Source organism: Dipodomys ordii, unplaced genomic scaffold, assembly GCF_000151885.1.
Source record: "Dipodomys ordii isolate 6190 unplaced genomic scaffold, Dord_2.0 Scaffold5, whole genome shotgun sequence".
Lineage (NCBI taxonomy): Eukaryota > Metazoa > Chordata > Mammalia > Rodentia > Heteromyidae > Dipodomys > Dipodomys ordii.
Window position 1 is genome coordinate 37,279,649 of NW_012267221.1, and position 13,205 is coordinate 37,292,853.

Genomic DNA, 13,205 nt, shown 5'->3' on the forward strand with positions numbered 1-13,205 from the left:
ATTTTTCATTGTGACTCTTCCCTGAAAAACAGTAGCAGCAAAGATTGCTAATCTTGATTTCTGATGACTCTCCAGAAGGGCTGACAAATTCCAAAACAAATTCTTAAACTCACATACACACAAACAAAATCTAAAGCCTCTACCCCCATGTTGCACTTTCTAGCATTATAAAACATTAGTGGGGTTCAACTTTTTTTAGTTTTCCAAAAAAGTTACATATTGTAAAAAATATAACACAAGTGATAGTGTCAGCTGTGAGCAATCAAGCCAAGCACGTGGGAGCCCTTAAGTTCAAATCCTAGTACCAGCCAAAGAAAAATGCTAACAACTGCTAACTGCAGCAGGCTGAGGGACTCACAAATCAAGGTGCTACCAACCCCCAGTTCCCCAGTCCAAGAGGCAGCTCTGAGCACCAGCTTGGATTTTCTAGATTGGGGAACAATGTGTCATGAATTTTCCTCTCTTTACCTAAATCTAAAGCCAGGAACCCTCAGACAGGTAAGTCTTTTCTAGGCTAATCTCAGTCAGTCACAAGGGCCTACAATCTAAGGAAGTTCCGAATGTAGATTTAGGTATTATTCTGGCATCTTGGTGTATTCTCAATCATTTAATACAGATCTGTCCAGAATTCCTACAACCATAAAGGTAGAACTGAGGAATCCAAAGTTGGGGAGTAGGTAGTGGGTATTAGTATAAAGTTCACATAATATTCTGTAAGAGGGAAATACATGAAATGTAATTGGGAACCTGAAGTCAGAAAAGAAAATGCCCAGAATCCTTGAAAAGGATTCTCTGTATGTGGCTGGTGGGGAAAAGGATGAGGATCAACAGTTGTCTTAAGTAAGGTGCTATACCATCCTCTGTCGCTCTTTCTGTCTCTTTCTCTCTCTCTCTCTCTTCTCCTCTCCCTTCTCCTCTCCTTTTCTCCTCCCCTTCTTCCCTCCTTCTTGCTTTCCATCTCCCATATTCCCTTTTTTTTGTACAATCAATGCTAGAGCACTTGCTTAGCCAGATGAAGCTGAGTTCAAACCCCAGTACCACCATCAAATCCATGTATTTCATTGTCACATGTTCATACATGTATATAGTACACATTGGTTATATTCACTCTGTCCTTGAGTTTCCACATGTCCTCTTCTACAAATAAGTACCCTTCTAATTTCAGGTATGTGTGTGTGTGTGTGTGTGTGTGTGTGCATGTGTGTGTTGGTAAGCACATGCGCGTGGCAATTGTGGGGCTTGAACTCAGGGCCTAGTGCTGTTTCTGAGTTTTTTCACTCAAGGCTAGTATTCTACCACTTAAGCCACTGCTCTACTTCTGGCCTTTTGGTGGTTAATTGGAGATAAGGGTCTCATGAAATTTTCTTCCTGGACTGGCTTTGAACTATGATCCTCAGATCTCAGCCTTCTGAGTACCTAGGAATACAGGTGTGAGTTAATGGTGCCCAGCTTCACATCTTTTTAAAAATCTAAACTTTTATATAAGAGAAAACATGTTATATCTTGTCTTTGCAAGTCTGTCTTATTTCACTTAACAGGATGACTTCCAGTTTCATCCATTTCCGTACATATATCAAAATTGCTTTATGGCTGAAAAAAACAACAGCAACCCTCCACTGCTCTTTATTCATTCATCTATTGCTGGTCACGTAGGCCAATTCCATTCCTTGGCTATTGTGAATAGTGCTAAAATGAACATGGATGTTGAGGCCTCTTTATTGTACCCTGATTTGCATTCCTTCAATATGTACCCAAACATGGTATAGCAAGATCATATGGTAGTTCTATTTTTAGTTTCCGAAGAACCATCCATACTTCTGTTCATGATAGATGGACTAATTTATGTTTGTTTTTGTTTTTTATGTTTCCTTTATTATGGTTTCCTTCTGACTGGGTTGAGATGGAATCACAATGTAGTTTTGATTTGCATTTTTCTAATGACTAGTGATATTAGCATTTTCAAGTATTTATTGGCAATTTTTACTTTTTATATCTATCTTTAATGAATGAGGCCATTTATTAATTAGATTATTATAATTATGGATACTAATTCCCTTTTTTAAAATGAAAAACTGGCCAAGATTTTTCTCCTATTCTGTAGGTATCACTTCCTTCTGGTAGTTGTTTTCTTCACTAGGTAGAAGATCTTTAATTTGATGCAATCTCATTTGTCAATATTTGTATGTTTTCTGAGCTATTGGAGTGCCATGTAGGAAGTCTTTGCCTATGCCTGTATCTTGAAATGTTTCCCTCTATATTTTTCTGTAGGAACCTCAAAGTTTCAGACCTTATGAAAATCCATTTTGAATTTATTTTTGTACAGAGGAAGAAAGAGGAGTTTCGGTTCCGTTTTCTACATGTGGATAAGGCAGTCTCTAGTACCATTTGTTGAAGAGGCTGCCTTTTCCTAGTTTGTGTTCAAGGCATCTTTGTTGATAATCACGTGACTCTCCCTTCATGGATTTATTTCTGGATTTTCTATTCTGTTGGCCTACATCTCTGTTTTTATGTCAATAACATGCTGGATTTTTTTTTGTTATTACTATGGCTTTGTAGTATAATTTGAAATCAGGTACTGTAAATACCCTCCAGCATTGCTCTCTTTGCTTAGAATTGCTTATGCTATCCAGTGTCTTTTATGCTTCCATATTAATTTTAAGATTGTATTTTCTATTTATATAAAGAATTTCATTGAAATTTTTATGGGGATTGCATTGAATCATTTAAGGTTAAAGTAACTATTTCACAATGGTAGTTTGCTGATCATGGCTATCAGCAAGAAAATAACAAAGGCTGATGAGGATGTGGGTGAAGAGACCCATATACTCTGTTAGTAGGAATGTAAATTAGTGCAGCCAGCCACTATGGAAGTCAGTATGGAAGTTATAGAAGTGGAGGTATGGCCCAAGTGGTAGGGTGCCAGCCCTGAGTGGAAAATGAGTGGAAAAAGCTAAGGGAGAATGTGAGGCATAGTACCAGCACAAAACAAATGAACAACAAAATTAGATAGAATTACCCTATGTTGTACAACTCCTGGGCATATATCTGATGGCATGTAAATCGATATACCTCCAGATTATTTGTACATCTATGTGTATGGCAGTACAGCCCACATTAGTATAAACATGATATCAAGCTACGTGGCCATCAACAGATGATGTTGATGAAAGTCAAGTATCTTTCTCATCTGTAGGATGTAGCCCTCAAAGATAAAGGGCAGGTAGGCTGGGTGTGGGGCTCAAGTGGTAGAGTATTTGCCTAGCAAGCGTGAAGCCCAAAGTTCAAACTCCAGTAGTTTTGTGATCCTGGAATTAGCATAGCAGAGGGATGGAAGAGCCAGACTACCACGGTTCAAATGTTTGAATCTTGGTCCTGTCACTAAATCCGTGTGTAACCTGTATGACCACTCTGTGCCTGTTTACCTTAACTGAAGAAGTATGTAACTCTACTTCATAGAGTTACAGTAAAAGTTAGATAAGTCAACATTCGGGAAGATCTTAAGACAGTTCCCAGTGTATCATAAAGGCCATGAAGATTTATTAAGTGAATTCTTGCCAGGCTGTGTACACCCGCTAAAGGAGCTGACAAAGGAGCAGTAACCTTCTGTTCCTTGAAATTTGTTTCCACAATTCCAGCCTCATGGATTTGTGAACTGACTCATTCCAGCTTTCTTCCACTTTTTCCTGACTTTCCTTTGGTTATCCTTACAAATCAGCCAAGCCTGTAATGTCTGGCTAATCTGCTTGTTTTGTGAACAGTCAACTGCTTCTATAACACATACAACAGCTTAAAGTCTGAAAAATGGAAGTCATACTAGAATTCTATCAATAGGGGGAGCTCAAAGAATAGCTTAATATGCAATAAACCTGCTTTAGCAAACCTGACACCTCCCCCCACCCCGCAAACAAAAAGAAACAAAGATGTTCTATAACTGAGTGATTTTGTTATCAAGAAATAAATTCAATGCAATATAACTAGACAGTATTAACAAGTGTCTTTTTTCTGTAGTGGGAGATGATTTACTTAGATTTCTGTCTCTAGAGAAATCCAAATAAAGGTTTTGATTTTATTTATTTTTTTATTAAGATGATAATATACTGCCAGTGTTGCATTCAGATATATTCCCGTTGGATTTTTGTAGTTTTATGTGCACAAGTTCAGAATAATTATGTTTAGTTCATTCAAACTCATACATAATAATAATATTCACAGGCGTAAATTAAATGACAATGTTGGTCAAGATTCCAGTGAGATGTATAAAACTTTTATCTAGAATGTGATAATTTTTCAGTAGGGAAAAGAATTTTTCAATTATCTATGTCAGTAGAACAACTTAAAACTCAAGAGCTCTGACATATGATATCTTTGGGAAAATAAACTTGCGTGGGGTTTTATCATAAGTATCAGTTCTGTTGAGGAAGAAAAGCAGCTTATCTTTGGTGGGGCAATGATAATTGGTAAATGTAATGTTTTTAAACATACATCTATGGAATGAAGAATTCTGAGAAGGGAGAATGGCAGGACATGAAACCTTTTTATGATAGATCCTGTGGTTTTGTGGGGGTGTGACAGATTCGAAGTTGTTAGTTAGATGTTAGTTAGATGCTAGATTTATTTATTTTCCATTTTAGTATTTCCTTAATTTTTTTGAGTGTGTTTGCTATTCAAACTTAGGCAACCTGAGACACATGACTATTAATTTTTAAATGGATAGATTAAACTATATGTATTTATTTACCATACTATATCTACTATGTGCATTTTATATTATGCATATTAGCATGCATACATACAATGTATGCATAATATAATCATACTGTGCTGTATATGCATATTTACTATATATATTTACATCAACTTACTTTGAAATCTATATACCTTGCGTAATACTAACACTAGCTAACATATACATTATTTCATATAGTCATCGTTTTTATGATCACATCATTCACTGTTTTAGCAATTTTAAGACCATAATATGTCATCATTAACTACAATCAACATGCTGTACATTAGGTGTCTCGAATTTATTCTATCTACTTACAATTTTTTATTTACAATGTGCTTTTTTCCAAATAATTAAAAATTGTGTATTCCTAGCAGCTGTGATTGTAAAGCCAGAAGATTGGATCCATACAGACTGCACCGGAAATGAACCTCAAAGCTGTATAACTGCATTATGTAGGTTGTCGTACATATACTATATCTAAATATGGAACATTATTATTTCTTGGTCTCTTTTTTTTTTGGGGGGGTCTGGTCATGGGGCCTGAACTCTGGGCCTGGGCGCTGTCCCTCAGCTCTTCAGCTCAAGGCTAGCACTCTACCACTTGAGCCACAGCGCCACTTCCGGCTTTTTTCTTTTTGCTTATGTGGTGCTGAGGAATCAAACCCAGGGCCTCGAGCATGCAAGGCAAGCGCTCTACCACTGAGCCACCTTCCCAGCCCATTTCTTGGTCTCTTAAAGGAAAAAAAGCAACATTTTTCCATCAAATCATTTGCCAAAGATCACATTTGAGTCACTGCCCAAGCCCAGGTTTTCTACTTCCAAATATATAAATAGGCATGCAGATCATCTAGAAAATGTCCCAAATCAATAGGTGGTTTTCAAGGTCAGTTTCAATTCAATGTTTGACCACTCTGTAACCTACTGACTCATATATGAGTAGTCAGACTGCATCAGTTTGTTACTTTATTCTTCTGGTGAAACACACATGGTAGAGTACAAGGTAATTGATACAGTGAATTAGTAGGATTTTTTTCATCAGTGATTTTTACTTAATAGTTTATTACTTTTTACTTTTGCCCTTCGTCCAAGGGAAAGTCAGGGCTTTTTAAGATATTTTACTATTCTGGAGGGCTGGATAAAGAAATGTGTGACATATTTATAAAATACAATATAATACAAATAAATTATTAAGAACAAAGCTATGGATAAATTAGGAGTAAAGTCATAGAAAGCTATTCAACATGAATTGCTATGTCAAACAAAAGGCTACAAAACAATGCATGTGATATGTTTTTAAAATAATCATACATAAGTAAAACATTGATGATAAAGTACCAAAAGCTTAAAAATGTTTCTTTTGGAGGGTATTATGATACGCTATTTTAATGTTATCCTTTAATAATTGTTATGATACGCTATTTTAATGTTATCCTTTAATAATTGTTGCATATTGTCTACAGTCATTAAACTTTATGTTTTTAATTAAAGAAACATGGACTTGGTTTTACATAAATGAAGCAGCTTAAGATCTTTGTAAGAATAAAGTATTACAGGATTCAATTTCTGGAAGAATTCTTGAGAAGGAAGTATTTCCTACCTCATTTCCTTTATTTCCAGCACTGGACTTCATTTCCTTCGGTTGCTTTGGAAAAGAAGACAACAGGGTTTAGCTGGAGAAGCATCATTTGCTATTGTTATCACTTTCTTGGTCATATTTTTGATTTCTAGAACAGTAACTCAGATATCTTCTAAACTCATTGGAACCTGACTTTACTGCTTAGCTAGGATTCAACATAAATAAGTACTATAAACCAAATAAAAAACAAAAGGCTGGCATAAGTTTGTATAGGCAGATATAGTTCTGTTAACCAAAATTATATCTTTCAGAAAATAGACTTTATAGAGCTGTTACCTTAATATTCAGACCATGTTCTACTAAATGCCAGTAAACCAGAGTAGTAACATGTTTGTGGCAAGAAAACCAGTAGGCCCTTTAGGAATCTAAAAACGTACAAAGAATTAGAAAGAAGACAGGAAGAGAACTCTAGGTCAAGAGGAAGTGGTAAACACAAGCAGCAACAGGATGAAGTTGGGTCAGAACTTTCTAGACATGTCAATAAAGCATACCTAGGAATATGCTATTTGCCCAAGCTGTTCTAAAATGAGACTGCTTTCAGCCATACATGTTGTTACTGGATATAGCTTCTTGGGCAGATTTTAAAACATGAAACCAAGATTGCTCTTTCATTTTGAGACAGATTATCCAAGTGTATTGACCAACACTACATAGACTTAGATTAGATCACTATTGTTAAGAACTCAGACTGAATTAAAGTTCAGAGTTCTTCACAAAGAGATGTTCAATATCTCTGGACATAAAAGAAGTACAAATCAAAACAACACTGAGGTTCCACCTTACCCCATTATCAAGAAAACTAACTGGAGGGGATGTAGCCAAAAGGGAACACTACTACACTGTTGGTAAGAATGTAAGCTTGTTCAACCAGTATGGTAGAGTTGCTCAAAATACTAAACATAGAGCTTCCCTATGACTCAGCAATCCCAAATGACTACAAATCAGGCCACATTAAAGACACTAGCAAAACCATGTCCATTGCAGCATTGTGTACCATAGCTAAATATGGAATCGACCCAGATGCTTCGCGGGATGAATGGAACAAAAAAATGTGGTATACATACACAATGGAATTCTATTCTTCCATCAGAAAAAAAATGACATTGCCTCATTCATAAGGAAATGGAAAGACTTGGAGTAAATTATATGCAGCAAAGTAAGCCAGACATGAAGAAACATAGGACGCATGTTTTCCCTCATTTGTAATAATTAGAATGCTCCTGCAAATCTACAAGTAAGTTCAATGGATAATAAAAGACTCTTAGACATGATTAATTAAACAGCACTCTAAACTTTCACATAGTGTGACCAAAGGAGGATATTCTTAGGAGAGGATCACAAAGGTTCAATGACTATGTGCACATGATTATATAAAATGGTGTTTATCAAAATGAACTCCAAGAAATGGAAGCAAGAGGTTTTTTAAATTTTAAAATTTTTTATGGTTTTTTATTGTAAATATACTGTACAGAGGCATTACAGTTACATGAATAAGGTAATGAGTACATTTCTTATCAAGCATTGTTACCTCCTCCTTTGTTTTTCCCCTACCATCCCTTCCCTCCCTACCTTCCCAACTCTTCCCTCCCCCCATCAAGTAGTAAAGTTTGTTTTCAACATAGTGTCTTGTACATTTCATTGTTACAATGGGTGGGCCTTATCCTTATTTCCCTTCCCCTCCCCAAATTAGAAAAATGTATACACAAGTTGCAGGGCACCAACATCAAATACAGTGTTTATACTGTATATCAAATACAGGGGTTATACTGCAGGGGAAGAACATACAAGAGAAACAAAAAAATCACAGAGTACATTTTAAATATGTTAAACACAATACCAAAAAAGAAAAAAACCACTTGTGTCCCTATTTGGAGTTCATGTCACTTAACATCATCTTATATGGTCATATGTACATAGCTTTTGACCTTTTCTGCTTGTCCTAGACTTATAATAGTTATTGCAAATAAGGGAACCATGGGACCTATGTTCCTTTGGGTCTGGCTTACTTTATTTAATGTAATTTTTTCAAGTCTTTCCATTTCCTAACAAATGGGGCAATGCCATTCTTTCTGATGGAGGCATATACCACATTTTCTTGATACATTCATCTACAGAGGGGCATCTGGGTTGCTTCCATATCTTAGCTATGGTAAATAATGCTGTTATAAACATAGTTGTGCTGGTAGCTTTAGTATAGCCTTGTTTGTGATCATTTGTGTAAATGTCCAAAAGTGGGATTGCTGGGTTATAGGGGAGCTCTATGTGTAGTCTTTTGAGGAACCTCATACTGCTTTCCAAAGTTTACACTCCCACCAACAATGCAGTAGGGTTCCCTTCTGTCCACATCCCTTCCAGCATCTGTTGTTATTAGAGTTCTTGATTATAGCCATTCTAATTGGGGTGAGGTGGAACTCAATGTTGTTTTGATTTGCATTTCTTTTATTGCTAGAGAACTTGAGCACTTCTTCATGTGTCCATTGGCCATTCTTATTTACTCTTCAGAGAAGTTTCTCTTTAAATCTTTAGCCCACTTATTAATGGGCAGTTGTTACTTTGAGGATTTGTTGTTTGAGTTCTAAGTATATTTTAGATATGAGACCCTTGTCCATTGCATGGCTAGTGAAGATCTCCCAATCTGTAGGCTTTCTATTGATCTTACTAGCTATGTCCTTTGCCACGCAGAAACTCTGCAGTTTCATGCAAACTCATTTGTCCAATCTTTTTTTGATTTGCTGTGTTTCTGGGTCCTTATTAAGAAAATTTCAGACTGTGCCAAGGAGCCCTAGAGTTTCTCCTATTCCTTCCTGTAATGCTTTCAGGGTGTCTACTTTGACTTCAAGGTCTTTGATCAATCTGGAATTGATTCTGGTGCAGAGTGATACATAAGGATCTAGCTTTAGTTTTCTACAGGTGTTTAGCCAATTTTGCCAGCACCATTTACTGAAGAGGCTGTCTTTCTTCCATTCTATATTTTTAGCTCCCTTATTGAAGGTTAGGTGACTATAGGTCTGTGGGTTCATTTCTGGGGCGAGTTTTTTTTTTATTGTACTGTTTATGGTTCCTTTTTTCTTCTTTCTTTCCTTTTTTCTTTGCTTTATTCCCTTTTGTTGCCGTATTTGATTTCTATGCCCTTTGTCTTGTATATAAGTTTATCTGATTTGGGGTAGGGAATAGGAAGCACAGAAACATAGGACAAAGGGTGAACCAATTCAGCAATGATATCACTAGACGATTTTGGAAATTAACTATACAACTTTTGGGGGAGGAGAAATGGGAGGTGAAAAATCGAAAGAAAACAAGGGAGTGGGTGACACTGTTCAAAAGGAAATGTACTCATTACCAGATTTATGTAACTATAACCCCTCTGTACATCACCTTTACAATAAAATTCTTTTAAAAAAGAAACTCACCAATTGGTGATAATAAAAACATTGTTTCTAATAAAATATAAAAAATTAAAATTTAAAAGAATTATTCAATAAAACTTTCAAAATAATTTCAGTGTCCTTTCTATTGTTTCAGTGATGGCATGTTTTACTTCTCACGATAGCCTTTAATCTCACCTGTGAAACACAATAAAATACTGATTATTAGCCTATGTAACTTTACTGCCAAACTTACCAAATGCCTAAATTCCACTGAGAGGCTCCCATTGGAAGATTCTTCAATAGACATTGCTTTGACATGAGTTCCACAAAGGACAAATCTTCGGTTGCTAGGGAGAAACCTTAGCTATTTATATGGTCTCAGGTACAATATTGCTTTTGAGAGTAACAAAAAATTCTACAAAATTAGTATTTTACCTTAGAGTGGAAACATTCCTGTAAAAACAAGAAGATTCTTTAAAATGAGCTATTTAATAGATCAAGTCAAAATTTCTAGGACACTTTATAGGATATTGTTTAGAATTCCCTTTTAAGTTATTAGAATAAATTTTTAAGAATTAAGTCTTAACTTCTGTTAAGTGTTTAAACTCTAAATCAAATATTTGAAGATATTGATATGGAAAGTTAGAGAAGTAAATCTGAAAGTTCAAAATTATTGTATGAAATAAGAACATTTTATTTAAAAATGTTACATTGCTACATTTTTAAATGAAATTAGAAAACTTACTTGTCAATTGATGCTTTAACCTTTACCTGATAGTTTAGTTCTGGCAATTTAATTAGAAGTCTGGAAAGAAACAATAAAGAATCAAAGTTAAAACTGTCAAAAGGATTTTTGAAATTTAAAGAAATATATTTAGTCAGGTGCCCGTGGCTCACGCCTGTAATCCTAGCTACTCAGGAGGCTGAGATCTGAGGATCGCATTCAAAGCCAGCCCGGGTAGGAAAGTCCGTGCAACTCTTATCTCCAAAAACCATTAGAAAACCGGAAGTGGTGCTGTGGCTCAAGCGGTAGAGCGCATGCCTTGAGCTGAAGAGTGCAGGGATACCGCCCAAGCCCAGAGTTCAAGCCCCATGACTGACCAAAAAGAAAAAAAGATAAAAAAGAAATATATTTATGGCATGTACATATAAATTTAACTTATATTATGTGCAGTTATATGTTGATGTGCTTTTAATACATGATTCTTCTTTAGTCTATTAGTACTAATGTTGACATCAACCACTAAATATTATTGACATATATTTGAAAAATGTTTGCATAGTCCTTCAGTTGATGTATGCTAGTTAATATACAGGCTCAATCAGCTCTTTATTTCACCTAAAGTCTAAATCTGAGTGAAATGTATAGATACAAGAAATATTCCTCACAAGCCTATTTATTCCATATTAGATTAATATTGTAAAAGTACATTTTGTAAACTTCAATGGTGTTTTGTGGTGAAAATATTGAGAAGGACCTGGTCTCTGAAATGAATATGGGAAATTCAAGTTCAATAATATTTGAAATGTCTAAGCATATACAGTATTTTTAAGGAACAGCAAAAAAATGTTCATAACTATAAAAGGTCTTCAAACAACCAAGTGATTAAGTTTCAGATGAGAATTTCTTTAATTCCCTTGGATGCCAACCCTCCTCTATTCTTTTGCTCTCCTGACCTCCTTAGAGTCTATCTGTGGGTTCAGTGCCACTGCAGATGTGATTACTCATTTGTTTACTAACACATTCACCCCAGACCTTACTCATCCACTTAACATATATTGAACTCCTCATACATATTCAGTATAGACTCAGTTACCTGGAAACTGCTATAGCAAAGACTGGGGAAAGGAGAAATGTGGACATGACTTACATAAATTAAAGAACAGATGGAATACAGAGAGAATGTCAAAAACTCATCAGCCTTAGGGACCTAAAATAATAGACCACAGATAGCTCAAACCAAAGCATAGGTGGAATCTTGCATAGATTCCTTAAATATCCTCTACAAAGCACAAGATTGATTTCAGGGTTTGAGGTATGTGGAGTAAACAGTCCTTGATGAAGATGATGTGTAGCCACAGCTTCCTTTCTACCCTGCTGCAGTAAGGTTGTGCTGGGCTGTAAGAGTTCCATCTCTCCCTTTGACATAGGAAGATGCACGGCTATGGTAGAAAAGGTTTTTCAGGAAACTCTTGCATAGTAAATAATAGATCATCTGCAAGATAGTGAGGAAACAGTTCAGACAGATGAGGAACACTCAGCACTAAGAAGACAGGATCCTCATACAAGAGTCTAATTAATGGTTTATACCCCTGACAGTCACCACAAACATACAAGGTGGTACCTATTCAAAGACTTTTATTACTCAGAATTTTGGTTTCCCTTTTTGGTCGACAGGCATCTTAAGTTTAGTATATCATTGATGAAGGTGCCTTGAGAAAAGGTAGAAATATCTGCTGCCTCTCTTTCCTGATTCCCCTTATTGATACTGCCTCCTTCTCCTTGAACTTCTGAGGCTTGAACTTGGCCTTGTGCTCTTGATGTGGCTTTGTTTGCCCATGGCTGGCACTCTGTTATTGAGACATGCCTCCTGTCTGAAGGTACTATCCACATCTTTGAACAAGCTTAAACTTTTAAGTATTGTTAGGAAAAATGTAGTTTTGATTGTTCATGCTAATGGAAATGCATATTTAAAACAAAGAAAAAGTAACACAAAACCTTATGTCTTTAAGTCAGGTGCACAGTAAGAAATATACTGAAAACTGTGGTGTTCGGTGTGTGAAAATACAATAAGCCAGTTCCTGGGAAATCATGGGAAGAATGTGCTACTACATTTCTTGGACAAGATATTCAACACTTCCACAATCTGTTCTCCATCTGTCTTCTCTATTCTATCCCTCCCTGGTCCCATACTATTATAAAACAGGATCCAAAGCCATTAATTCTTCAGGCTTACTCTCCTGCAATGCTCCCCTTCTTCTCTCCAGTCCTCTCTAAAGTTAGCTTTTTCAGCAATTAATCACACACTTTCATGCTAATATCCCTCGTGTCCTCATTAATATCCCACACACTGTCAAGCTCTTGACAAGCAGGGCTGTGTTTTTCAGGAATTTATCAAAGCTCAGTGCTGAGCCAACAGCATGTGCTCACTAAAAAATATAGCTGAATGTAAAGCACATTAGCTGGGGCTTCATGGGCATGAAGCAATAGGATGTGGTATGCCTACCTCAGTTTTACAGTGAACTGAATGAGGGTTTTAAGTACCATTGGCCTCTGAGGGTGGGTTGGCATGCAGGGCTGTCGTTCAACCACAAATGAACTAGATGAAAAGGAAACAAAGCATGTTATTTGAGAATAGACCAACTGCAAACTACAGAGAAACAGGATACTATTGTCTACTAACGTCCAATTTTTCTACACCTAGAAGATGTTCAACCTCCTACTGAACTCCAGTTTTTCCAACAGCTTCCC

At 36.1% G+C, this 13,205-nt stretch overlaps 1 protein-coding gene across 2 annotated transcripts in view; it reads right to left on the reverse strand.

The window, feature by feature from the left end:
• Positions 1-13,205, reverse strand: part of Stat4 (signal transducer and activator of transcription 4) — a 93,467-nt gene that overhangs the window by 17,193 nt on the left and 63,069 nt on the right. For both annotated transcript variants that reach the window (XM_013030099.1, XM_013030094.1), the window contains exons 10-14: positions 12,961-13,053; positions 10,479-10,538; positions 10,169-10,186; positions 9,987-10,080; positions 6,327-6,371 (exon numbers count right to left, since the gene is read on the reverse strand). In XM_013030099.1, the coding sequence (XP_012885553.1) occupies positions 6,327-6,371; positions 9,987-10,080; positions 10,169-10,186; positions 10,479-10,538; positions 12,961-13,053 (310 nt within the window). The remainder of the gene's footprint in view (positions 1-6,326; positions 6,372-9,986; positions 10,081-10,168; positions 10,187-10,478; positions 10,539-12,960; positions 13,054-13,205) is intronic.